Source organism: Rhinopithecus roxellana, chromosome 6 (genome assembly GCF_007565055.1).
Source record: "Rhinopithecus roxellana isolate Shanxi Qingling chromosome 6, ASM756505v1, whole genome shotgun sequence".
NCBI classification, from domain to species: domain Eukaryota; kingdom Metazoa; phylum Chordata; class Mammalia; order Primates; family Cercopithecidae; genus Rhinopithecus; species Rhinopithecus roxellana.
Genome location: NC_044554.1, coordinates 104,135,356 through 104,160,207, shown reverse-complemented (window position 1 = coordinate 104,160,207; position 24,852 = coordinate 104,135,356). Strand labels below are relative to the sequence as shown.

Genomic DNA, 24,852 nt, shown 5'->3' with positions numbered 1-24,852 from the left:
CCAAGTCGGCGACCTCTTGGTTAAGTCAGCCCCGCGGTTTCAACGCCCAATCCCCCCCAAAAAGCCTGTGGGGGTCCACGTCTTCTTGTTTCTTCCGGTATCCGGCGGAGAATGGGGCGGGGCCGGGCAGGGGGTGTCCCTGTCCCACGCCGGGCGCGCCGTGCCCCGAGTCTCCCCAGAACGTGGCTGTCGCGCGGCTGCACAAGTTTTCGCCTCCCTCGCTCGGCCGCTGTTGTTGTGGTCGCCATGGCGACGGGTCGCGGTTTTATTTTTAATAGAGGCCGGCGATTAGAGAGATGTCTGCACCGCTTTCGCTTAAGCTCTGCGTCCCGCGGGTGAAGCACCCACGCCCCGCCCCAGCCCCCGCCTCGCTCCAGCGCCCCTTCCACGTCCCCAGGTGGCCCTAAACTCTAGCTGGGCGCACCCGTAGCTCCAGGCCCGGAGGGGAGCCCAGGGAAGCAGCCATCTAGGCCCTCAGAGGCGGCGAGGACCCCCAGGACCCCGGAAGCCGGGAGGGACGGGTACCCCACCCCCAATACAACGCGACCTTCCTTCTTGCTTTCCACACCGACACACCGAGTCCTCTAACCCCACAGAGGTGACCTCGGGCCCCCTCTGCCCGGAGGAGTCAGAGGCCCAGGACAGGATGCACGCGACTCCAGGATAACTGGCCGAGGAATGAGGCCGGGGTCCGGCCTGCGTCCTGACTCTGGGAGTCCAGCTCCTTCCAGAAGCCATCCAGAGGGTGTCCCCTCCCGAGCGGCCCAAGTTCCCCCTGGAGGGACAAGACTTGGCTTTCAGGGGCTTCTCCACGTTTCCAAGGCTCTCCTGGTTCTGTCCCGGTCCCGCTTGGTCCTGACCACCCAGAGGGCTTGCTTGACCGCGGGGGTCGCGGTGTGGGACTGCAGACAACGGAAGGGAGAAAGCTGGGGAGGGGGCCTGCAGGTGTGTGGAAGGGCGCGTGTAGAAGCGACCCACTGGGAGCGGAGGGAGAGGCCCCTCCCCCCCATATTTGGGGGAAGGTGAGCGCCCCCGAAGCGCTCTCTGGACTCGGCCTTTGAAATGCTAGAGCTGGACTAGCTGGGGATGAAAGACCGCCCGCAGGGCTGCGCTTTAATGGCCTTTGTCTGGAGGGAGGGCGACCGCGGCGGGGGCAGGGGTTTAATCCACAGGGTTGGGGGTGACGGCTGGGACGGGCTGAATTCTGCTTCACTGCCCACCCACGGGAGCGTCTCCTGGTTTCCAGGGGCCTAGGCCGTCTAGCCTCGGGGTCTGCACAGCGCGCCACCCTGCTGGACCCAGTACGAGGGCGCGTAGATCCCCTGGCACGCACTGACGAGCACCTGGAACCGTAGTCAGGGTCCAATTCCTCCTGGTCTAGGGAGGCGAAATCCATCCCGCCCGGGCACACCCGCCCTTTCTCGGCGTGGGAGCCGTCTAGCCACGCTCAGACCTCGGCCTCCGCGCGCCTTCCTCCCCCGCATCGCGCTCTGAGCTGCGCCTCGGCCGGAGGTGGCGCTCTGTGCGCCCCGCGGATCCCGACGCGGGAGACTCAGAACCCGGGGGACCCTCACCCGTGGCTCCTTTCCCTTCCATCCCCTCGACCTCCCGGCTCAGGGCGCGGCCCTGCCTTCGGCGCGGGAGTGGGGGACTGGGGGGCGCGGGTCCCAGGGTGAGGACGAGGCTGGCTGCAGGCCCGTCCCCCGACCAGAGCTCACTCCCAAGTGGAAATGTGGGTGGAGGGTCCTCATTCAGATGCCCCAGGCTTCGGATCCTGGGCGGGGGCGCGTGGCAGCCGCCAGGTGAGTGCCCCAAACCCGCCCCCCTCCTTTCCCAAAGACTGACTCCCCCTCCTTTTATGGAGAGGGTAAGGCTGGGGCCCTGGATCCGAACCGTGGAGAGCGGCCGGAGCGCCGGGGCGGGGGCGGGGACCGGCTCTCTCGCCCTTTTTGGCGCAGCAGCTCTGGGCGCTGCCCGCTGCCGCCACTGGGGCCCGAGAGAGGCGAGCCGGCGACGGCTGCGCTTCTGCGGCGGCCTCCTCCCTCCCCACCCGGTGCCGCAGGATTGCAGCTGGCACTGGAGGGTGGGCAAGCTCGAGGGAGGGGCGCGGAGCCCCGGCGCGGAGCCGGGCGCGGGGCTTTGATGGATTTAGCTGCTTGCGCGAGCGTGTGTGTGCTCCCTGCCGCGGCGGCGGCGCCCGGGCCCTGCCGGGTCCGCACGAACCCCGCGCGCTTCCGAGGTGCGGGTCCCGGGCCCGGAATCCGGGGGAGGCGGGGGGAGTTGGGGGAGGGGCGCGGCGGCGGCGCTATAACCCTCTCCCCACCGCCGGCCGGCTCCACACGCGCGCCCTGCGGAGCCCGCCCAACTCCGGCGAGCCGGGCCTGCGCCTCCTGCTCCTCCTCCTCCTCCTCCTCTCCCGGCGGCGGCTGCGGCGGAGGCGCTGGCTCGGCCCTGCGCCCGCCCTCAGGCCCGCGCGGGCGGCGCAGCGAGGCCCCGGGCGGGTGGCGGCTGCCAGGCGGCTCGGCCGCGGGCGCTGCCCGGCCCGGGCGGGCGGAGGGCGGAGCGCGGCGCCGGAGCCGAGGGCGCGCCGCGTTGGGGGTGCTGGGCCGCGCTGTGCCCGGCCGGGCGGCGGCTGCGAGAGGAGGCCGGAGGCGAGCGCGAGGCCGGCGGTGGGCGCGCAGGGCCGCTTGCAGCTCGCAGCCGGGGCCGGGCCAGGCGTCCGGACAGGTGATCGGTGGTGGTGGCAGCGGCGGCGGCGGCCCCAGCTTCCCTCCGGAGTTCTTCTCGGGGCTGATGCCCGCAAATATGCAGAATTACCGGCCGGGTCGCTCCTGAAGCCAGCGCCGGGGAGCGAGCGCGGCGGCGGCCAGCACCGGGAACGCACCGAGGAAGAAGCCCAGCCCCCGCCCTCCGCCCCTTCCGTCCCCACCCCCTACCCGGCGGCCCAGGAGGCTCCCCGCGCGGCGGGCGCGCACTCCCTGTTTCTCCTCCTCCTGGCTGGCGCTGCCTGCCTCTCTGCACTCACTGCTCGCGCCGGGCGCGCTCCGCAAGCTTCGTGCTCCCCGCGCCACCCTCCTCCGGGCCGCGCTCCCTAAGGGATGGTACTGAATTTCGCCGCCACAGGAGCCCGGCTGGAGCGTCCGCCCCGCGGCCTCGCCTCTCCGCCGAGCCGCCAGCGCCTCGGGACGCGATGAGGACCTGGGCTTGCCTGCTGCTCCTCGGCTGCGGATACCTCGCCCATGCTTTGGCCGAGGTTGGTGCCGCCCCCGCGCCCCGTCCCTGCGCCGGCTCCCCCGGCGCACACCCCCCGCTGACTGGGGCGCCGCGGGCTCTGCAGAGAGCGTTTTGGTTTCTGCTAGGGTGGTCGATGTTTAAATTTTCCCAACTGGTTTCTATTTTCTGCCATGCCTAAGTGTGTGGGGGGAGTTTCCAGCGTGTTGCGTCGCTTGCTCTGCCTTGGGGGGACTGGGAACAGCGAGGAGGACGAGTGGGGAGAAACTTCGGGGGACGCAGGCTCCTCTCCGGGGAAGGGGAGCTGGGGCGCAGCGGGCGCTGCAGCAGCGGGGTGCGGGGAGTGGGGAAGGGGGTGTGTGTATGTGTGTGTGTGTGAGCCGGCGAAGCCTGGGGAGGAGAGAAGGGCGGCCGATAAACAGGTAGGGGCGGCTGTTGCGGAAGCCTCTGGCCGGGCAGGGTAGGCAGCGCCAAGCCGCAGCCCCGGGTTCCCAGTCCCCAAGCCCGGCGGGGCGCAGGGCCGGCGCAGTCCCGCCCGCCCGGGCCTGCTTACAGGTGGCTAAGCCAGGCGAGCTGGGGCCGGGCCAGGCGTCCGCACCCTCCCACCGCGGCGTCCCCGCCCCCCCATCCTCATCCCGGTCCCCGGGAGCTTTGCTGTGATGAATGACTTTCCGCAGCCCCCGTCGTGGGAACTTAGTGCTTCAGGCTCTCCAGCGACCCCCGACTCTCCTTAAAAATCGGGGAGGGGAGTGGGGGAGGCCAGAGGTGAGGGTGGTCTCCGCAGGGCCCGGAGAGCTGTGCGAGGTGGAAGTTTAACCCTCCCTCGCTTTCCCTGGAGGTTTCTTCTCCCGGCCGCCGGCTGGATTTGGGCGTCTTAGTCGGCGCTAGGGCCGCGGCTGGGCCGGAGCCCGGGGTGGGGCGAGTGTGTGAGTGAGATGTGTGTGCGCGGGTGTGTGTCTGCGCGCGCGTGCGTGTGTTTGTGAGACGGAGAGACCTCTCCACGGGTTCGGCCCGGGATTCCGGGGCGTGAAATTTAAGCCCTGCCTGGATTAAAGTGTTAGGGCTGCCGTGACTCTCGCCGACCCGTGACGCATTTTAACTTGATCTTTCTAGATGTTGATCTCACTATTAAATCAGAAACTCTCGGCCCCCTCGCTGCCCCCAGACCTTCTGTAACTGACACCCCGGGCGGAGGGGCCGGAGTGCGGGGGCTTTTGTCTGAAAATATAAAGGGAGGGAGGCTTTGATTTTGCAAAGGGCGGAACATGGATGGGGTGGAGAATTTGGGGTCTCTTCCAGCCCCACCCCCGGCTTCTGGTTCCAGGGCCGGGGCGAGGGCTCCGCGGGGGCTGGGGCGGGGACTGCGGCCGGCGCTCGCGGGGTGTCCTCGGGCCCGGGGCGGCGGCACTCCTGGCGGCCGGGGGCGCGTGCCGGCGGGGTCGGGGCCGCGGGCACTGACCGTGTGGCCTCTGCTTGCAGGAAGCCGAGATCCCCCGCGAGGTGATCGAGAGGCTGGCGCACAGTCAGATCCACAGCATCCGGGACCTCCAGCGACTCCTGGAGATAGACTCCGTAGGTAAATCGCGCCCCTTCCCTCGGCGCGCGGGGAGGGCGCGGGCGGGCGGCCTGTGCGCCCAGAGCTGGGGCCGGGCGGGGCGCCGCGCAGGAGCGCACCGAAAGGTCAGAATCCAATCCCCGGCCATAAGCGCCCGGGCGGATGAGTCAGGAGTTTCTCGTCCAGTCTCCACTTTCTCTCCCAGCGGCGGCCGAAGGCTGCTCGCTCGCCCCAGGATTGTTTTCGCCTTTAAGGAAAACGCCGCGTGTGTCATACAAAGTTCAGCCGCTGCCCCCGCCAGGTGTGCGGGCCCCGCGCCTGCCCTCCGGCCGGAGGAGCGGCGGGATCCGGCCCAGACCCTGGGCGCAGAGCCCTGGCCCGTGCGCCGGGCGGGCAGCCCGCGGAGTGAGGCCCCAAGGACAGGCGCAGCTCCCGGTCCGACGGGCGGGCGGGCGGGGCCGGCCCCCGGGTCAGGGCCCGGCCCCTTTGTAATCCCTGCGAGCTGGTACCGCGTTCTTGCCGCAGGGCTGGGCCTCTGTGGTTGCAGAAGCCGGTGTCTTACTGTTTTCAAGACCCAATAAAAAGCCTTAGACGCATCTGCTGCCTGGGGCCATTTTTGCGGCTCACCCTCGGGCCCTGGGGCCGGGCCAGTAGAGAACACAGTTTATTTGCAAGCACAGAGTTTTGGAGCGAATGTCAGCTGCGGAGTTGGACCCGGGTTGGCAAGGGTTAAAGGGGCTTCTCACCCTGGGGGGACCACGGGTGGGTGGGAGGGGCGAGGGTGTAGGGTGGCCGCCCGGCCCCTCAGGGCTAGGGAGCCCCTTCCTAGAAGGCGAGGTCTCTCTTCCAGGCCTTTGTGGCGCCCTTTTCAAAATGCGCACTCGGCCTGGGAACTCCAATCTGAGCCTTAACCTGGTTTAAAAAGGGGGTCTGCGATACACTTGTTAAAAAGTGTAACTAAAGGCCGCAGAATTGGAAGAATTTATATGACATGAAGATTTTCTCTCCCTGCAAAGACTCTGAAAAAGGGGGGGGGGGCATGGAGGGATTAAGTGAAATCACATGGTCTAGTCATTTGGAAATTTGTACCTAATTATGGTGGTGGAGAGGCATGAACTATTTTCGTTTCATGCCAAGACCATTTTCTAACAAGGCCGATGGTTTCTGTAGTTTCTTGACCCAGGAAATCCCTGGGCTGATCCTTATCGGGGGCGGGGGCGGTAGAGTTTCACTCTAGAGCACAGCTGGGCGGGGGGATTTTGACCAGGTCCCTCCGTGGGTAACTCTGGGGAAAGGGATTTGGCACTGGTTTGTGGCGGGGAACCCTTGCCTGAATCTCGCTGGTCCCGGATGGGTTTGAAAAAGGGGGGGGGGGGGGAGGCGGCGCTGCTTCCCGGAGAAGGTTTCAGGGCTTTTTGGGGGGGAGTGTGCTAGCAGAAGGGGGGCCTGTGGAGAGCTGGGCCTCCTCGTGGGACTGGCTTTGGAAGCCGCAGGGAAATGGGCCATTCACTTTCTGCTGGGACTATTCTTATTCTGGTCTTGGCGCCCCGCCTCCTCCACCCCCACCCATTATCGCCTTTAGCATTGCAGCTCCGTGGCGTATGCTGATGGCATTCCTGACCCGGGGGCTTCTAGGTTGTAGGGTCCAAACAGAAAAAACAAGGATGCCCTAAGCTAGTCCTCCTAGTCGGTTTCAAATTCCCCCTGCAGCCATGTGCCGGGAGCGCTTTCCTCCTGCCCCAGGGAATGCAGAGAGCGCGGATCTCAGCCCTCCTGTCTTGTGAGAGGTTTTGGGGTCTGAATAGGATTCTCCTAGTGTCTGGGAGGCTTTGGGTGTGAGAATATGGGGGTGGCATCTACCTCCTCTCTTGCCCCCAGCCTTGCCCCTGGTGGGGGGACCTTTTGTAACACAGCGGGGCCTCCTTCGTCCTGTTCAGTCCCCTCCCCAGGTGTGGCTGGAAATGGAACCAGAGGGACCCACAGTCTCTCGCCTGAGGACAGGAGAGGCAACGGCTGCTTCTCCAGCTTGTAGGGGGTGCCTTTTCCTTAACTCAGGTTCTGTCTCCTAGGGAGGGTTGTAAACTGGTTAAGGTCAGTTCTCGTGGGGTGAGCGTCCCTCCAGGTCCTGTACTCCCTTTTTGATCCAGAGGTGCTTCTGGTGTCTTAGGAGCAGGGGACAGTGTAGGGCTCACGAGGAAGGGGCTGGAGAAACGCAATGTAATGAACTTTCCCTCGGGGTTCCTTTATAACCCTTCCAGGCTGATGTTTTGTAGGAAGTAGAAAGAGGCCTGGAGGAATCCCAGGTGTGCGCCCCAGCTATGCTGACTCCTCCTCCAGGTGGGTGGGGCTTTTTGACTGGCATTTGGCTCCTCCCAGCATGCAGCCTGCGTCCCATTGTACAGTTAAGGAGACTGAGCCAGGTACTGTCTGGGGGCTTGGCCGCTCCTTGGCTGTGACTGGAGGAGCAGGGGTAGTGGGATTCCTCGCCATCCTCCCGGAACCCGAGCATTTCATTCGGAGGGTGTGCTGGAGGGAAGAGTGAAGGTTTTTCACCTGTGGCTTTTAGAGCCGGAGGCCAGCATGTGGTCTTTTAATGACCAGCAGCCGGTGTTTAGGGCCTGTTTGTCCCTTGTGCAGTGGCAGCTGAGGCATTTTGTTCCCCAGAGCAGTCTGGCCCGGTGCCCGTGGTTCATCGAGCGGCTGATAACATAAATATCCCCATCCCCATCTCGGGCCAGTCAGACCAGGATGGGTGGCTGGGAGATTCTCCCTGTCCTGGAGTTGTCATTGGGACATCTGTGCCTAAAAGACAAAAGGGAAAACCTCCTGATTAACTGTCCTGGGAGCAGTTTTAGGGGTGATTCTGGCCGGCCAGGCCGCCTGGGCCTGGTCCTGGGCTGCTCGGAGCTGTGTTTGCTGAGCTGTGGGCGGCTGCTGCCCTGAGCCATGTCTCAGCCAGTAGATCGGAAGGGCGGCTTTGGTGAGCATGGTCCACTCTTGGCATCTTGAGCTGGGGGCAAAGGGTGGGCTTGTTAGACTGGGAGCCGTTCCCCTTCTGTTCCTTGTCTCAAGAAATTCTCCAGCTCAGGTTTTCTCGGGGTCAGTGAACTAGCAGGGCTGCCGTCTTCTCTGTTTATTAAGCCAGGGCTAGAGGGCCCATGCACTGTGGACGCAGACCACAGAGGCTCCTGTGAGCCACTCCTCCTTGTCTTGTTATATTTCTCTGGGCCTCAGTTTCCTCGGATGTAAAGAAGTGATAGCACCCACCGCACACACAGAAACTGTCGTTGGTAAAGTGGCCGATGCAAACGTGGCTATCGCAAGGCATCGGAAAATGGGAGCGGGTGTTACGATTGACTTTTCTCCTACGAGTGGCGAGTGGACCGGTTGCTCTTTGGTTTTGGCCATGGCAAGATGGGCACCACCAGGATGTGACTCAGAAGTGTCACTTTTTCATGAAAAGAAGTGCTGCTTGTAACAGTTGGTTGATGGGAAATTCCTACTGCGTGAGTCGTTCTGTTCTGATCTTATTTTGAGCCTCAAAAAAAAAATTAGTGTCATTGGAACATTGAGTCATTTTCGGTAAAAAGTTGGGCTCTGGGCGGGCTTCATCTTTGCCTGCCACCTTCTGTGAGGTTTGCGGGACTTAATTTTAAATCTGTGGGTCTCAGGCTCCTTGGGGTGCGGAGGAAGCTGAGGTGTCTCCGGTTGGTTTTCGGACGCTCATGGATGCCTCAGTGGGCTGGGAAGAGACACTTCGGGCTGCTAGTCCTGAACCCAGGAGGTGCAGAGCCCATTAGCTGTCTGGGCTGGTGACCGGGACGTCCCAAGCTTCCCAGGAGGGGGTGGGGAGATCTCTGCCTCTGGGGCACCCTGGCTGTGAGGCTCACTGTCTCGGCGCCTGTTCTCCCTTGGTTATATGCTAGAGAGGCAGGATGGATGGAGATGGGAAGAGACCCTCCAAGCTGGGACCAGGGGGCCAAGTCAAGGAGGCCCAGAGCCACCCACGGTGTCCAGGTGCGGGCAGTATCCATGGGCAGGACTGTGGGTCCTCTCCCTGCTGCAGGAATCGGAGAGACCTGAGACTCCCCCAGCCTGTCTGCCGTAGCCATCAGCGCCTGTGAATGGGGTGGTGTGTGCACTGGGTGGGGCGATGGGGATAGGGTTCTCAGTTCTGCTCCCCGGTCAGTGCTAGTCTTGGCTCTGGGCCACTGCCCCACCTGCACCTGGCCGCCTTGCTGTAAACACGGCTGGCAGATGCCAGCTTCTCTCAACCCCTTTCCGCAGGCCGCCTCCCTCTGTCAGGCTGCAGGAACTCCTCGGTGTGGGCTCCACGAGAGGCCACGTGCCCTCCTGCCTCTCCTTATGGCCTCTGGCCCTAGAGTAGACTCATTTCAGGAATGAGTGGGGTCTGGCCCACAGCCCAGTCTGGCTGTTTTCAGTGCCCCTCAGAGGTTAGGCCACTTGTTCGGGGACTGCTTCAGTGAGGGGGAGGGAGGGAGACGTACAGGCACCTGCAGAAATCTCAGCGGCCTCTGCTTCTCCTTTGCTCCAGCCCCCAGACAGAGGTGGGGCCTGGCTTAGCCCTGTGCCCCTCGGAGAGGTGCACTGAGCTGGGCAGCCTCAAGCCCCTCCTGACCCGGGGCAGCCCTCACCTGGGCTACCTCGGAGGAGGCACCAGAGGAGACACTGCCTGCAGCTTCTTCCCCGAAGGGCCCTCAGCTTCGTCGCCGGCCCCTGCGTTTGGGGCTCTCTGTGCTAATTGGGCGTTTTCCGCAGTTTCAGGCGTTTCATCTCCTGCATATCTGAAAAGCCCTGGTGGGAATCACGGTTCTCCCGGGGGGCCCCCTGCCCCTCATGGCAGGGAGCTGTGGGGGGCTGTGCTGCCAGGTGCCTGTTCCCCAGTGGCTCCCAAAGCTGGTCTGTGGGAAGTGTGGCTGGACAGGCCCAGGGCACAGCGCACAGGCCTAGAGCAGTCACGGTGCTCTCCTTCTGCCTGCAGGGAGTGAGGATTCTTTGGACACCAGCCTGAGAGTTCACGGGGTCCACGCCACCAAGCATGCAGCTGAGAAGCGGCCCCTGCCCATTCGAAGGAAGAGAAGCATTGGTGAGTGGAGGAGGCCGCCATCGGCAGGGCAGGGCCGGGTGGGGAGGAGCTGCTGACTCTCCCAACGCAGTGGCCTCAGGCAAGCGACCCGTTCCCTCCTCCCTAAAATAGGCCTGGCCCTGGTGCCTCTGGCTCTGGCCTCTCCCGAGGCCTCCCTCCTTCGGGGGTGTCTCCTGCCCCAGCCCGCCTGCTCCTTCTGGAGTCCTGGTCTGGGCCAAGAGAACTTCCAGGGGAGAAAAGCCATCATAAATTCCTTAAGTGCTCTGTCTTGTTGGGGCCTGTCCCCAGGAGCCTTGCTGGAAACGTGGTCGTGCTTAATTTCGCAGTATGGGCACTGTGCTCCCGCACCGGCTGTTGAACCGGTGGGGACGCGTGTGCCCCGGACGCCCTCGCCACACCGTGCATGCCCTGCCCCACTCACGCCTGGCTCCACGGCTCCACCCCCGCATCCATTTGGGGGATATTTTGTCCCTTCTCACAGGGCAGCCCCATGGCCCTCCAGCCCCCTGAGGAGGAACTAGCAGGTTTGGGAGGTTCTCCTGGGCCAGTCGCTGCTTTCTACCCCAGTCCCACGTCCTCTGGGGTCCCACCTGATGGGTTTGAGCCCTGGTGCTGCTCGTTGCTCTGTGGCCCTGAGCAGGTGGATCCCCTCTCTGAGCTGTGGTTTCCCCCATGAGGATGGATTTTGTATCTTCCACTTTAAAGTGTGATGTGTGGGTGGCTGGTCCCAGCTGATGCAAGCAGGCCCTCCCCAGGTGACATTTGCTGTGGGGGTCTGCATTTTGCACCCTTCAGACCAGTCTTGAAGGCCAGAGCACCCCAGTGAGTGCTGTAGGATTCTCTGCTAAGTCCCGCTCTGCCCCCCCAGTCACTGGCCCCACCTGTTCAGGTTCCTCCAGCCTGCAGGCACCGGGCTGGGCTCCTTTGGATGTGTGGTGCTCCTGCCCACCCAGCCCCTGAGCCTCTGCTCCCAGCTCAGCCTCTGCTGCCTAGGAGGAATCCTGGCCTGTGGCACACCCTGGTTGCCCTCCAGGCCCAGCTGGAGCCGCCCCAGCCCTGGGGTGGGGCGGTGGTCACAGAGGCCAGTCCCTGCTCACTGTGTCCCCGCCATTGCAGAGGAAGCTGTCCCTGCTGTCTGCAAGACCAGGACGGTCATTTACGAGATTCCTCGGAGTCAGGTTGACCCCACGTCCGCCAACTTCCTGATCTGGCCCCCGTGTGTAGAGGTGAAGCGCTGCACGGGCTGCTGCAACACAAGCAGTGTCAAGTGCCAGCCCTCACGCATCCACCACCGCAGCGTCAAGGTGAGCCCGGCCCCTCCCTCCCCACCCCAGCCCGAGGGCCGCCCCTACCAGGCAGCCAGGGTCCCTCCCAGGTGGTCACAAGGTGCACTTGGCATGGCTGGTGGGGGGTGCACGGCTGCGCTCCCATCTCCCTGGCGGGTACACTGGGGCCCAGGGAGGAGAAGGAGCACCTGGGGGTGTGGGAAAGGCAGGGCTGGCCGGGCCTTCCACTCTGATGCTCTGGGGATGAGTCTGACCTCCTTTTCACGCTCTAGGCCACAGTGCGGGGGCTGTTGCAGGAAGCTGTCTGGCGTCCCTGGGACCTGGAGAGTCCTCTGCAGGCTCTTCAGTGGGGGCTGTGGTGCGTGGCAGGGGGAGTGGGGGTGGGTATTCAGAGCCTGCATTGCCTCTGGAAGTGCCTGACCTTTGGAGGGTCCCCCGGCTTCCCCCATAGAGCAGCCCAGGAGAAGGAGAAGGAGTGCTTGGGGTGGGCTCGAGGCCAGATAGCGGACTTCCCTCTGCAGAATCCCAGGGTGAGCCCCACTTTCATTAAGTTGGGGGTGGTGCCTGTCTTTTTCAGGCTACTTTAGCAGAATTCCATCCACTAGGAGCTGATTAGCAACAAAAGTATTTCTCAAAGTTCTGGAGGCTGGAAGTCCAAGATCAGGGTGCCGGCAGACTCTCTCTGCTGGGTCCGTGTTTTCTGGGTTCGTAGAAGACGCCTTCTCGCTCGGCCCTCAGTGTGAGGGGCGGGGTGAACAGGCTCCCTAGGCTGCTTTCTAAGGCACTGATTGCATTCATGAAGCCTCCATCTCTAGAACCTAATCAGGCCGGGCGAGGTGGCTCACACCTGTAGTCCCAGCCACTGTGGAAGGCTGAGGCTGGAGGATCGCTGAGCCCAGGAGTTCAAGACCAGCCTGGGTAACATGGCAGGACCCCGTCTCTACAAAAAATACAAAAATTATCTGGGCGTAGTGGCATGTGCCTGTGGTCCCAGCTACTCTGGAGGCTGAGGTGGGAGGGTCAGGGTCACCAAATCCTCAGCCGACTTGAACCCAGGGGGTCCAGACCAGGCTGGGCAACACAGCGAGATCCCCAACTCTACAAAGAATTTTAAAACTAGCCAGGCGTGGTGGCGTGCACCTGTCGTACTCGGGCGGCCTAGGTGGGAGGGTAGCTTCAGTCTGGGAGTCTGAGGCTGCAGCAAACTGGTGCAGCCTCGGTGCACCAGTGCAGTCTCAGTGTCTTAGAACGCAGTCGGGAGGTTGAGGCTGCAGTGAGCTGTGATGGAGTCCCTGCATTCCAGCCTGGACAACAGAGCAAGACTCTATCTCTAAGAAAAAAAAAAGGACTTAATGCCTTCCCTAAGACACCCGCCTCCTAATGCCATCCCCTTGAGCTGAGATTTCAGCGTAAGAAGCCTGGGGGCATTGGCGTTCCTGCCACAGCAGGGCCTTCCTTCCTGGGGTTGCGCTGGGGGAGGAGCAGCACCCGGGTGAACTTGCTGACGGTCTTCTTTGGTTGCTGAGGTCCTGGGGCCAGGGCCGCATGGCTGGGCCTCTTCTCCCTGCGTTCAGGGAAGTGTGCCCGGAGACCTGCGGGATACAGCGCCCTGGGTGGGCTGGCTTTGGCCTGCGTGTTTTCCTCCCATGTGCAATGGGTCTGAGGCAGGGCCTGGCCCTTCTGAGAGAACCGGGGCTGCTGCCATCCTGTTTGCAAGGGAGGTTTCCTGCCTGTTGGGGCATCAGTCTCCAGTTTTGGGGACGGGGTTGCAGGGTGAGTGTCTAAGGTATCTTCTGGCTTCTGTGAGGCCTGGCACCTCCCCAGGGCTCCCATCTGGGAGGGGTGGGCTCTCTTAGGGCTCCTCTCCCTGGAAACTGTCTTCAGTTGGTTTAAAGTGCTGGTAATGCTCCCACCTGACCTGCGGGACCCACGCGTTTGAGCAGCGGGTGCAGGTGGGCGCGGCCCCCCTAGTCCAGGAGGCTGTTGCTTTGACTCGGAGCCTCCTGGCTCTGAGGATTTTTTTTTTTTTTTTTTGACATGCAGGTCTTGCTCTGTTGCCCAGGCTGGGGTGGTGGTGCGATCACGGTTTGCTGCAGCCTCGGACTCCCAGGCCGAAGCTATCCTCCCATCTCAGCCGCCCGAGTACGACAGGTGCACGCCACCACGCCTGGCTAATTTTAAAATTTGTAGAGTTGGGGATCTCGCTGTGTTGCCCAGCCTGGTCTGGACCCCCTGGGCTCAAGTCAGCTGAGGATGTGGTGACCACTGAGCCTGCTCTTCCTGGAATATGGGGTCACTGAAATTATGTTTGAGGATTTCAGTTTTGGGGTTACATTAGTAACCATTCTTTGACTTTAGAAAAGAATTATTTCACATCCCCCACCCCCCACTGTTGTGATTCCAGGCCCTGGAGGGAGATGGGGCAGGGGGGAGAAGGTTCTCCACGAAGGACTTTGCAGCCAGTCGGGCCGTTTCCTCGTCACACGACCAGGCACTTTAGACCCATAACTGAGAATTATCTTGGCCTCTGGGGACTTGGTCCTCCAAGGTGCCTGGGTATTGAGTAAGCAGATTCCACATCTTACTCCCTGGGATCTCCAAGGCCACATGCTCCCCTTTCGAAGCCCCGTTTTTCCCAGGGCCCTGCGGGTGCTTGTCTGGGGCATTCTTCTGTCCTTAGAGGATATTTACTGCCAGGGGGTCAGGGAAGGAGGGGAGGGGAGGGCCTGACTCGGGCCTCCAGGTCCCCCGGCCGTGAGCCCAGCACTGTCCCCTCTGTCCTGTGTGCCTCCCTGAGGCACAACCTCTGCCTTTCTGTGGACCTCGGCATCCTCCCAAGTTATATGTTGGAGGCCCTTGTGAGCTCTGAGTCTGGGATACCTGTGGTCTTGTTCTCATTAGAGATTCTCATGTCAGTTCTGGGTGTTGGGGGAGCCTTGGAGGTGTGGGGAGAGGCTCTCAGCCCATGGCTCAGCCTTGGGCAGGCCCCACCCTTCCCTCCCTGGCTCGTCATGGGGTGAGGATAGGAGGGCTTGGTCCTACAGAGCCGTGCTGCCTCCCTCCCCCGGCCCCCGGAGCAGGCTGGGTGGGGTCTAGAGGCTTCCAGCACCCTCTGGCCGGTGCAACATTGGGGATGAGGGCCAGTTCCCTCTCCAGGAGTGGCCCCTGCTTTGCTCTGTGCAGTGGTGGAGCCGGGACTAGGGCTCTGCCTCTGGGTCTCATCTGGTGGGACAGGGTCCTGGTCAGCCCAAGTGGGGACAGGGTGTCCTAAGACCTCAGGGCTGTGTCCTGCAGCAGAGCCGGGCGGACCAGTTCCCACCTCCTCAGACCCAGGCCCCCCTCATGTTCCCGCTTCTGGGAGGCGTCTTCTCCCTGCCCACCCATCCGGCTCCGGACACAGGGGGCTCTGGCTGAGGGGACAAAGGTCAGAGGAAACAGGAGGCCCACTGTGGAGGCTGAGCCAAGAGGCTGGTCCTGCCACTGCGGATGGAGGTGGCTGTCAACCTGGTGAGAAGGAGATGGGCCCCAGAGCCTCAGACTCCATGCCTGTGAGTGGGCATGGGGTCAGCCAAGGTCAACGAGGTTGGGGCTGGCCGGGAGGGGCCCCCACAGTCTGTCCACCCAGGCTGGGCGTGGTACCTCCTGTTTCCATTTTTTATGCCCTTCCAGTCAACATTCAGATGTCTCTTGTTAGAAGATGGTAGTGAAGCCGGGAGTGGTCACTGCCCGGCACAGGCTCTGCTGGAATCACCAGGATGTGACTGACTGGCAGCCTCGGGGAGAGACTGGATGGGGTCCCCAGCTGGGTGGGCGTTTCCTTGCACTCTGCCTGGCACAGTTAGCTCTTGGTCCCTGGACACCCAACTCTTCCCCCAGACCCAAGCCTCGGGGGTAGGACAGGAGTGTGGGCCTGGACGTGGACCATGGGGATGAGATGCCAGCCCGAGGGCTGCAGGGGTCTAGCCGGGATGGAGCTGACTCTGAGCCCTTGCCGGGCTGGAGGCTTCCAGAAGGTGTGTGCTCACCTGTTGCTCGGGATGGGCCTCTGCTCCCTGGAACGGAGTGGCTGGGGTGTTCTGGGTGAGAAGCTCCCAGCCACGCCTCTGTCCACTCTCTGGGGTCTGGTGCAGGAGTCTCTAGGTGGGTGGAGTTGGGGTTCTCTTGAGCCAGGCTGAGCAGGGGCCTCTTACACGAGCTTGAGGCCTGGGCATTGCTTCCATTCTTAGTGGATGTGGGGGCGGTGCTGAAGGAGGCAGGATCTTCTTTTTTTCCTTTTTTATAAAGACTGGATCTTGCTTTGTTGGCCAGGCTGGTGTCAAATTCCGGGGATCACAGGTATGAACCTCCTCCATGCCCGATTTGAGGGATTTTGTTTTGTTTTGTTTTTAAAGACAGAGTCTCACTTGTTGCCCAGGCTGGAGTGCAGTGGCCCGATCTCAGCTCACTGCAACCTCTGCCTCCTGGGTTCAGGTGATTCTCCTGCCTCAGCCTCTCGAATAGCTGGGATTACAGGCATACGCCACCATGCCGGGCTATTTTTTGTATTTTTTAGTAGAGATGGGGTTTTGCCATGTTGGTCAGGCCAGTCTCGAACTCCTGACCTTAGGTAATCTGCCCGCCTCGGCCTCCCAAAGTGCTGGGATTACAGGTGTGAGCCACTACGCCCGGCTGGGATCCTCATGACCGAAGTCAGCATCTGGATTGAGTGACATTCCAAGTCTCTGTTGAGAGACCCCCAGGTTGGGCTGTGGGGCGGTGGGGCCGGGGCTCTGCTCTTTCGGAGTTTAGGCTTCCTTTCTGTGAAAGAGGTGAGAAGGAGTGCAGGCTAGGAATGGAGATTCAACACTGTGTGAACCTGGGCTTGGGGCTTCCCTTGTCTGTGCTGTGTGTTCTCATCTCTAAAATGGACCACGATGGCGTCCTCACAGGGTGACTGTGAGGGTTACAGTGACGGGCGTGTGTGGTCCAGTCAGGTGTCTTCCATGGCTGATATTCTGTCTTGGAGCTTTGAAAGGGTCAGGACATAACCTGGAGTGGGGGTGGGGTCCCCTGCAGGGAGTGACTGTCCCAAGCCCTCCTCAGAGGGTGTCTGCAGCCTCTGGGCTTTGTAGCAGCAGGGACTCGGCATCCCAGGTCTAGAGGGGTGACAGTGTCCCTGCGTTATAGTCTCGGGTGAGTTCGCGCAGGGAGTGTTGCGGTGGGGCGGCTTACAATGCAGGTGAACTCAGCTGTGGGGATTTGGAATGTCTGGTGTGCTAAGGTGCAGGCCACATCTCTGGGACGGAAAAAGGGGAGGGACATGGAGACCCCCCACCCCCATCACTTGGGCTCCGGCTTGGGGTCTGGGGGCCGGGCCACCTACTGTGGGAGTCCTGAGGACATCGTAGTCTCTGTTCTTTGGACTTGGCCTTCTTTTATGGAGGAGGTTTTTGTGAGAATCCGATATTCATTTTGTGTTCTTGGGAGAAAAATGCAGCTATTTCCTCGCCAGACAGAGGTGGTGGAACAGCCCAGAATCCTGGCATACTCAGAAACAGGTGCAATCGTAAATCGCTGTTTGTTTTTGTTTGATAAAAATGGGCTTGTCTGAGGAGACAGTGGGTTCCCAGATGAGCGGCCGTGCCATGTGCCTTTCGCACGGTGCCCAGAGGGGCGGCATTTCTGATGTGTCCTGGGAGCCCACATACCCGCGGCGGCTGGCCATCTTGAGTGGATGACAGCGAGCCTGCCCCTCACCTGGGCATCTGGTGTCTGGCCAGATGGGCCTGCGGTCTCTGCTGAGCCGGGCCCTGGTATCTGCCCTGCCGAGGGAACTAGGTGAGGCTGCTTGTTGACCAAAGAGGCTGTGCCACCTGGAGGGTCAGGGCCGGGAGCAGAACAGGGCGCCCTACCCGAGCCCATCCCCACGAACCCAGATTTCAGAGCCCACCTGCCTCATGCCTCACTTGGCCGCCCCTGCAGAGGCTGAGGGCGGGTGGGAGCAGCACAGTAGGGGTGCTTCGAGCCCGGGAGGTGGCAGGATGTGAGGCTGGTGTTGTTCCTCCTGCTGGGACCTGTGTCCAGGGCCTCCAGGGGAGGGGAGGAAGGAGCTCGGCCCCTGCCAAGGCAGGACGGGGCTGGGTCTGGTTTTGTGCACTGGGATCCCTAGTTACTTACTACCTGGCAGTTCTTGACTCAGGGAGGGCTAAGGACACGCTTGGAGGGCTGGGGTGGCTGAGGTCCCAGGCGGCCCTGCCGCTCCTCTTGAGGCTTTGCTGCAGTTCATCCTCAGGCTGGGCCTCTCCCACCCCAGCCCCTCAATAGGAGCGTGACTCTAGACCTACTCTCTGCCTGTGGTGGGTGGGGGGTGGTACTGTGCTGAGCTTGGGGACCAGGGGTGGGTTGGTTTCGAGGCTCTGTGTTAGAATAGATGCCAGTGGCAGCCCACTCCTGAAGGATGGCTTTGTCCTCAGTTCTGGGGGCTTCTGCGTGTGCAGCCTCATTCCTCAACCCCTGAGTGGGTGTGATCGGCTTCCCTTTTACAGATGGGAGGTGGAAGTGTGTGCACAGCTGCAGGTCTCTCTCTGGAGGATTCTGTCCTGGGGAAAGGGGCAGATTGCCGCAGGAGTTGGGGGACTGGTCTGAGGCCTCCCGAATGGAAAGGAGCCCCATCCAGGAAGCGGCGGTGTCCCGGCCGCTTTCTCTCACGCTTTATGACGTAGCGAAACCTCCCAGGCCAGGTCCTGTTTCTGAGCTGGCTCCTGACCCCAGGCGTCCCACGCCCTGCACCTGTTGAGCTCATACTTGGCTGTCTGTTCATGCCCCAGGCAGGCCAGACCACTTCACACGCCTGCAGGCACCCTTTGCACTGTGGGTTAACCATTAACTCAGCCTGGGACAAGCTTGGTCCCCAGTGCCTTAGGGACTGGCTTACCTTCGGAGCCTGCCTGGTCCCAGGGTGCAGAGCTGACCTTCTGCCTGGGGGTCCTGCTGATGCCCAGTCTCCAGAGTCCCCCACCCCGCCCCCTGAAGAAGGTTGGGAAATATTCCCCTCATCCCTCCTTTACCCTCCTGACCACCTGGGAGGCAGGGCCACTGGGCTGGGGGCATCTGACCTTGTGCTGAGGTCTCCTCATTCACCCAGCAGCGTGCATTCCCCCACGCCCCTGTGCTCAGGAGGTGACCCGGCCTCTGTTTCCTTTCTAGCCTCAGTTTCCCCATGAACCCGTGAGGGTGAAGTGGGGGCTGTTCTTGGACTTAGACCCTGTATGCGGCAGGGCTGGTTCCATGGGCACAGATGGGGCGCCTGCTGGGTGCTCAGCTCCCCAGGGCCTGGGAGGGCAGGAAGGTGGTGGCTGTTCCCTGGCATGTGCCCCAGGGGGCAGGTGGGACAGCCTAGCAGTTAGGGACAGGTTTAGTTAGGGCTTGCCTGTGCCTCAGTTTCTTCTTCTATAAATGGAGGTGCCAGTCGTGCCTCCTTATAGGGTGGTTGGGAGGATGACATGAGTGCTGGGGTTTGGACTGGGAGAGCCGGTGCTCGACTCACGCGGTCCCTGGCCGTGCATTAGGGGTCTGTTGACGCCAGGTGTGTGTGTAGTAAGATTCCCATAATGGGGCCCATGTGTGCATTATGCCTGCATAAATGTGTGTGGGGGGTGGAGTTGCCTCCCCATGACAGGGTATGTGTGTGCATTATACAGGTGTGTGTGTGGGGTGGAGTTGTGTTCCCATGATGGGGCTTGTATGTGCATTATGCATGTGTGCATGTGTGTGTGTGTTTCTTGCCTCCCTTGTTGAATCCCTGAAGCTCCCCTCTCTGGCCTGGACTGGGCCATTGTCTGCCTTCAGCTCCTCCGGGAAGGGGCTGTGGAGGCAGGACCCCTATGTTGTAGAACCACAACATACTGCCTGGAGAATTAAGGGCAGGTGTGGCTCACAGACAGGCAGAGTCCAGTCTGAAGAGGGACACCCGGCTGAGGTCTGGTTCGTTTTTGAGCTGCCTGTGCCTGACAGCCACAGCCCGCCAGCCTGTGCTCCTCCCGGTTCATCTTGTGGAGCCTCAGTGATGGCCCAGGGTTCCTGGCCCTGGTTTCCGAGGTCAGGCCTCTCTGTGCCCAAGGAGAGCCTCGGACCTGGGGGAGCCATGAGGGGACCCTGGTTGTGGGTCTGCTGGCCCTGCTGCCTGGGGGCTGGCAGGGAGGTGGGGTCCTCATCAGGCCAGCAGCTGGGATTATCATCTGGACTTTCAGGTCCACAACAACCTCGGGCTAGGATACAGCCACGAAACCCCCATTCCTAGGCCATGGCTTTAATTTTTTTTTTTTAATTAATAGAGATAGGGTCTTGGTGTATCGCCCAGGCTGGAGTGCAGTGGTATGATCACAGCTCACTGCAGCCTCAAACTCCTAGGCTCAAGTCATCCTCCAACCTCAGCCTCCTGAGTAGGCTGGGACTACAGGTGCCACCATGGCTCGCTAATTTTTAACTTGTTTTTAGAGACAGGCTCTTACCATGTTGCCCAGGCTGGTCCTGAACCCCTGGAGTTAAGTGATCCTCCTGCCTTGGCCTTCCAGAGTGCTGGGATTACAGGCGTGAGCCACCATGCTCAGCCTGGCTTTTAAAATGTATTTAATAACAACATGATCATTTGAAAACATTTTCCGGCTGCACATCCACACACAAGCAAACACTTTCCCTGGCCACCTGCACCCCAGAACCCCCAAACTCCCACACCTTAGCAGTGTGCATCCTTTAGACCCCTCAGGCACACGTGAACCTTTGGGTTTATTTTAAACAAAAATAGGATGAATCTATAAAATGCCATGCTCCAATGCCAGGCGTGGTGGCTCTCGCTTGAAATTCCAGCACTTTGGGAGGCTGAGGCAGGAGGATCACTTGAGTCCAGGAGTTCAACATCAACCTCGGCAACATAGCGAGATCTCATCTCTACCAGAAAAAAAAAAAATTTAAAATTAGCTGGGCATGGTGGCCCGTGTTTACAGGTGGGAGGCTGAGGTGGAAGGATCATTTGAGCCCAAGAGTGCAAGGCTGCAGAGAGCTATGATTGGCCTGGGTGACAGGGTGAGACCCTACTCAAAAAAACTAAAACACACACACAAAAAACTGCACTGCAGCTTGTAGGTTTTTCACCTGGTACTCCTACACTCCCCACCACAAGGTAGCGTTCTTGGGAGGAGGTCAGAGGTCAGAGGTCAGGCTGCTCTCTCCTCCCTCCCAGCCTGTCCCTGACTCCCAGCACGTCGTGATGTCTGAAGCTCCATGCAGGCATTCATGGCTGGGCTGTGTTCTGTCGGGCAGGTGGCCAAGGTGGAATACGTCAGGAAGAAACCAAAATTAAAAGAAGTCCAGGTGAGGTTAGAGGAGCATTTGGAGTGCGCCTGTGCAACCACCAGCCTGAATCCGGATTATCGGGAAGAGGACACGGGTGAGTGGCTGCCTTTGTTGGCATTGGTGTTCGAGAACAGATCCTCGGAGCCTTGCTTTTGGGGTGTTAGGTGGCCCCCTGGAGCGCGATGCTCACTACTGTGTGCATCTGGGCTGCTGTGGAAGGGCTTGTTGGCCTGCTCCTGGGCCAAATGCCTGCTGAGGAGGCAGATCCCACGCCTGCAGGTGTCCAGTGGGGAGGGCAGCCCAAGCTGCGGCACTGACAGGAGAGGAGGTTCAGGCCTCACTGAGAGGGGCTGGGAATGCATAAGATGCCCAACTCATCAGTGGACCACGGGGCTGAGATGAGAAGAATCCGAAGAAGGGCCCCTGCCGGGATGGGCGGGAGGAGCAGGTTCGAGGACTACAGCTGCCCTGGCTGGCTGGGGTCTCTCCTTCACCCCACCGGGCGGACTCCACCCAGGAGCAGAATGGCCTCTGTGCCCTGCTGTGTCTGGGCCCTGAGAGCACGAGGGGACTCAGAAGTTTCTCCATGCCAGGGTGCTGGCCTTCTCTTCTGGAAAGATAAATACCGTAGGTATTTGTTGCTTCAGTTCTTCACCCCGACGGCCATCCCCTGGCCCACTCACCGCCGTGCCCTTTTGTTAACAGGAAGGCCTAGGGAGTCAGGTAAAAAACGGAAAAGAAAAAGGTTAAAACCCACCTAAAGCAGCCAACCAGGTAGGACCTGTCCGCCGGACACGCTAAGTCCTGCAGGGCGGGGAAGTGCAACCAACTGATCACACCAGCAAATCACGCTTCCTGTCTCGCCGGGTGCGGCGGGGACGTGGCCCTGATTGGCCTTCATGGTGTCTGCTCGGCTTGGGTCTCCTTGCTCCCCGTCTGCTCCTGCCTCGCAGTACGCCCTGGCCCGCGGCTCACTCCCACTCTGGGAGCCTGCCTCCAGCTTTGTCCTTCTCTTTGTCGTTGATTGGGGACGCAGGAGCATTACACATGAATGGAATGGATTGGGCGACCTGAGCAGCGGTGGGGCAGCTCTGACCACCTGACCACTCTGGGATCACCCACCCCATTTGACAGATGAAAAAACTGAGGCTTAACGGAGATTACAGATAAGGACTGTTGGAGGCTGAATATATCTGGAAATCCTTTATAAACGCGCAGGGCTGTTGGCTCCTGTGTTGGAAATTGCATTTGGCTGCTAGTGGCGCCAGACAGCACAGGGATTGAGATAAGGTCGAGCTTCGTGATTTTCATCTAAAGGTGGGCTTGCAGAGCAGGGAGCGTAGTCTTGAGGTATCATCAGGGTCTCCCTTCTGTCTGGCTAGTGGCATCCATCTGCAGTTGCCTCATGGCCCAAGGTGGCTGCGAAAGCTCCAGAAACCACATCTGTGCTCCAGGCTGAAAGAAGGAGTGAGGGGGGAAAAGGGCAAAATAACACCCTTAGAGAGCGATCCTGGAAATTCCACCCAGTGACTTTTGTGTTTTTCTCAGCTGCCATCCCTCCACTGCAAGGGAGCTTGGGAAACATCTCCTAGCAACACACGTCACTTCCCAGATGAAAATGGGACCTAGGCAGTCGCTGTCTTCACGGAGGAGGCAGTTTCAAGCCTTCCTGGTCATTGGCATTGGCCCGCCTGGCTTGGGAAAGTTGGAGCCCTGTCTGGCCTGGTTCCTCCTTCTGGCACGTGGGACTCCATGGCGGCCAAAACAAATAGTTTCTTTAGAAGAGAGGAGGCTCTCAGAGATAGGGTGTCTGAGAACCCTGGCTCCTGTTTGCAATGTGGGACTTGGGCCTGCGGGTGAGGTCCATTCATGAGGAGCCTCTTGGGAGGAAAGTATCCACTTGGGCGGGTCTTTGAAGTAGTCCAGGACTGTTGGTCATCCAGCCTTGGCTTCATTTGCCCAAAGTGTGGTGTGATGGGTGGTTTCGTGCCTGCCTGCAGGTCCTGTTTCTACAGAGCGTTAGGCTCTGGCCTCCATGGGCCTGCTGGTGACAGACCCCACGGTGAGAGGCTGGCACTCCTGTTGTCCCATGCCTGGCTGGCACTCATGCTCAGACTATAGGTGGCTCAAGTGTTGGAGTGTGCGAAGGAGCAGCAACATAGGATGCAGAAGAGTTGTTCTTAAAGAATCAGCATAGGTCTGCCTAGGTGCAGACTCTTCTGTCTGGCTGGTGGCCTCCATCCTCAGGATTATCTCATGGGCCAAGGTGGCTGCCAGAGCTCCAGAAATCACATCTAAGCCCTAGGCTGGAAGACAGGAAGGCAGGGAGAAGGGCAAATGAACCATTCTTGGCCTCAGTTTCCCCCATCTGTACAATGGAAGAATGGGGCTTGGTCTCTAGACATGTCCTGTGAGATGCTGGGAGCCTAATCCCAATTCCTGTCAGGGTACTGCAACATGGCTAATGTGGCAAATGTGATTCTGGAAATTTCATGAAAACTTGAAATCCATGTGTACCCCTGATTGGGTTAAATGTTTTCACGCTGTTTGCCTCCTATGCAGTGATGTGTGTGCTGGGTGGTTCACTTGGTCGGTGGTCTCAGTGTCTGTCTTTCCCTTCTCCCTGCAGATGTGAGGTGAGGATGAGCCGCAGCCCTTTCCTGGGACATGGATGTACATGGCGTGTTACATTCCTGAACCTACTATGTACGGTGCTTTATTGCCAGTGTGCGGTCTTTGTTCTCCTCCGTGAAAAACTGTGTCCGAGAACACTCGGGAGAACAAAGAGACAGTGCACATTTGTTTAATGTGACATCAAAGCAAGTATTGTAGCACTCGGTGAAGCAGTAAGAAGCTTCCTTGTCAAAAAGAGAGAGAGAGAGAGAGAAAACAAAACCACAAAACATGACAAAAACAAAACGGACTCACAAAAATATCTAAACTCGACGAGATGGAGGGTCGCTCCCGTGGGATGGAAGTGCAGAGGTCTCAGCAGACTGGATTTCTGTCCGGGTGGTCACAGGTGCTTTTTTGCCGAGGATGCAGAGCCTGCTTTGGGAACGACTCCAGAGGGGTGCTGGCGGGCTCTGCAGGGGCACGCAGGAAGCAGGAATGTCTTGGAAACCGCCACGCGAACTCTAGAAACCACACCTCCTCGCTGTAGTATTTAAGCCCATACAGAAACCTTCCTGAGAGCCTTAAGTGGATTTTTTTTTTTTTTTTTTTTTTTTTTTTTTACACCATAAAGTGATTATTAAGCTTTCCTTTTTACTCTTTGGCTAGTTTTTTTTTTTTTTTTTTTTTTTAATTATCTCTTGGATGACATTTACACCGATAACACACAGGCTGCTGTAACTGTCAGGACAGTGCAACGGTATTTTTCCTAGCAAGATGCAAACTAATGAGATGTATTAAAATAAACATGGTATACCTACCTATGCATCATTTCCTAAATGTTTCTGGCTTTGTGTTTCTCCCTTACCCTGCTTTATTTTTTAATTTAAGCCATTTTGAAAGAACTATGCGTCAACCAATCGTATGCCGTCCCTGCGGCACCTGCCCCAGAGCCCCTGTTTGTGGCTGAGTGACACCTTGTTCCCCGCAGTGTACACCTAGAATGCTGTGTTCCCCGCGCGGCACATGAGATGCATTGCCGCTTCTATCTGTGTTGTCAATGTGCCCTGGTGCCGTGGTGGCGGTCACTCCCTTTGCTGCCAGTGTTTGGACAGAACCCAAATTCTTTATTTTTGGTAAGATATTGTGCTTTACGTGTATTAACAGAAATGTGTGTGTGTGGTTTGTTTTTTTGTAAAGGTGAAGTTTGTATGTTTACCTAATATTACCTGTTTTATATACCTGAGAGCCTGCTATGTTCTTTTTTTGTTGATCCAAAATTAAAAAAAAAATACCACCAACAAAACCCATGGACGTGAGAAGCGTTTTGTGGTATGTTTTTCTAGCACTGATTCTAGACCCTGGTTGCCAGGTCATGCGGTGTTTTGTTGGGTGGAAGCGGAGGTCGGAGCTTTCTGGGTGGGGTCCCTGGACCTGCCTCCATGGTTTAGCACCTACGGGGGTTAGGCCAAGGGCATCCTCCTGCAGGCTCCACTCCCTGGAGCGGATGAGGAGTGTCAGAGTAGCCAGAAGACCATGAAGAGTTTCATCCAAGAGGGAGCCCACCTGACCTGGTGTGTCCACGTGCGGCGCCCACCATACCCTGCCCGGGCTGGCCCCTCCACCACCTCCAGGCCCACGAGACAAACCATCGAGGTCACTTTCAATCTTGACCCCACATTCTCCGTGGACCATCTGTGGACCAGCGGCTGGCTGGCATCTGTTGTCCA

At 59.8% G+C, this 24,852-nt stretch overlaps 1 protein-coding gene across 5 annotated transcripts; it reads left to right on the top strand.

Annotated features, from left to right (window-relative positions):
* The first annotated feature begins 1,260 nt into the window (after positions 1-1,260).
* PDGFA (platelet derived growth factor subunit A) lies at positions 1,261-24,428 on the top strand. Of its 5 annotated transcripts, none has more exons than XM_030933311.1 (8): positions 1,261-1,802; positions 3,124-3,253; positions 4,711-4,803; positions 9,789-9,893; positions 11,010-11,197; positions 20,477-20,603; positions 21,215-21,283; positions 23,139-24,428. In XM_030933311.1, exons 1-7 carry the CDS (start codon positions 1,731-1,733, stop codon positions 21,268-21,270), a joined length of 771 nt encoding a protein of 256 aa, XP_030789171.1. In that variant the 5' UTR covers positions 1,261-1,730; the 3' UTR covers positions 21,271-21,283; positions 23,139-24,428. The 5 variants fall into 5 exon arrangements, with proteins under 5 accessions (XP_030789171.1, XP_030789172.1, XP_030789174.1 ...); XM_030933312.1 differs by having other exon boundaries at positions 1,267-1,802; positions 4,711-4,807; XM_030933316.1 differs by lacking the exon at positions 1,261-1,802 and adding an exon at positions 1,913-2,239 and having other exon boundaries at positions 4,711-4,807.
* Positions 24,429-24,852: the final 424 nt, after the last annotated feature.

Coding starts and splice junctions, on each gene's coding strand:
- PDGFA (XM_030933311.1), top strand. CDS start 1,731: ATGTGGGTGGAGGGTCCTCATTCAGATGCCCCAGGCTTCGGATCCTGG. Junction 9,894..11,009: donor TCGAAGGAAGAGAAGCATTG/GTGAGTGGAGGA, acceptor CCGCCATTGCAG/AGGAAGCTGTCCCTGCTGTC. Junction 20,604..21,214: donor TTATCGGGAAGAGGACACGG/GTGAGTGGCTGC, acceptor TTTTGTTAACAG/GAAGGCCTAGGGAGTCAGGT.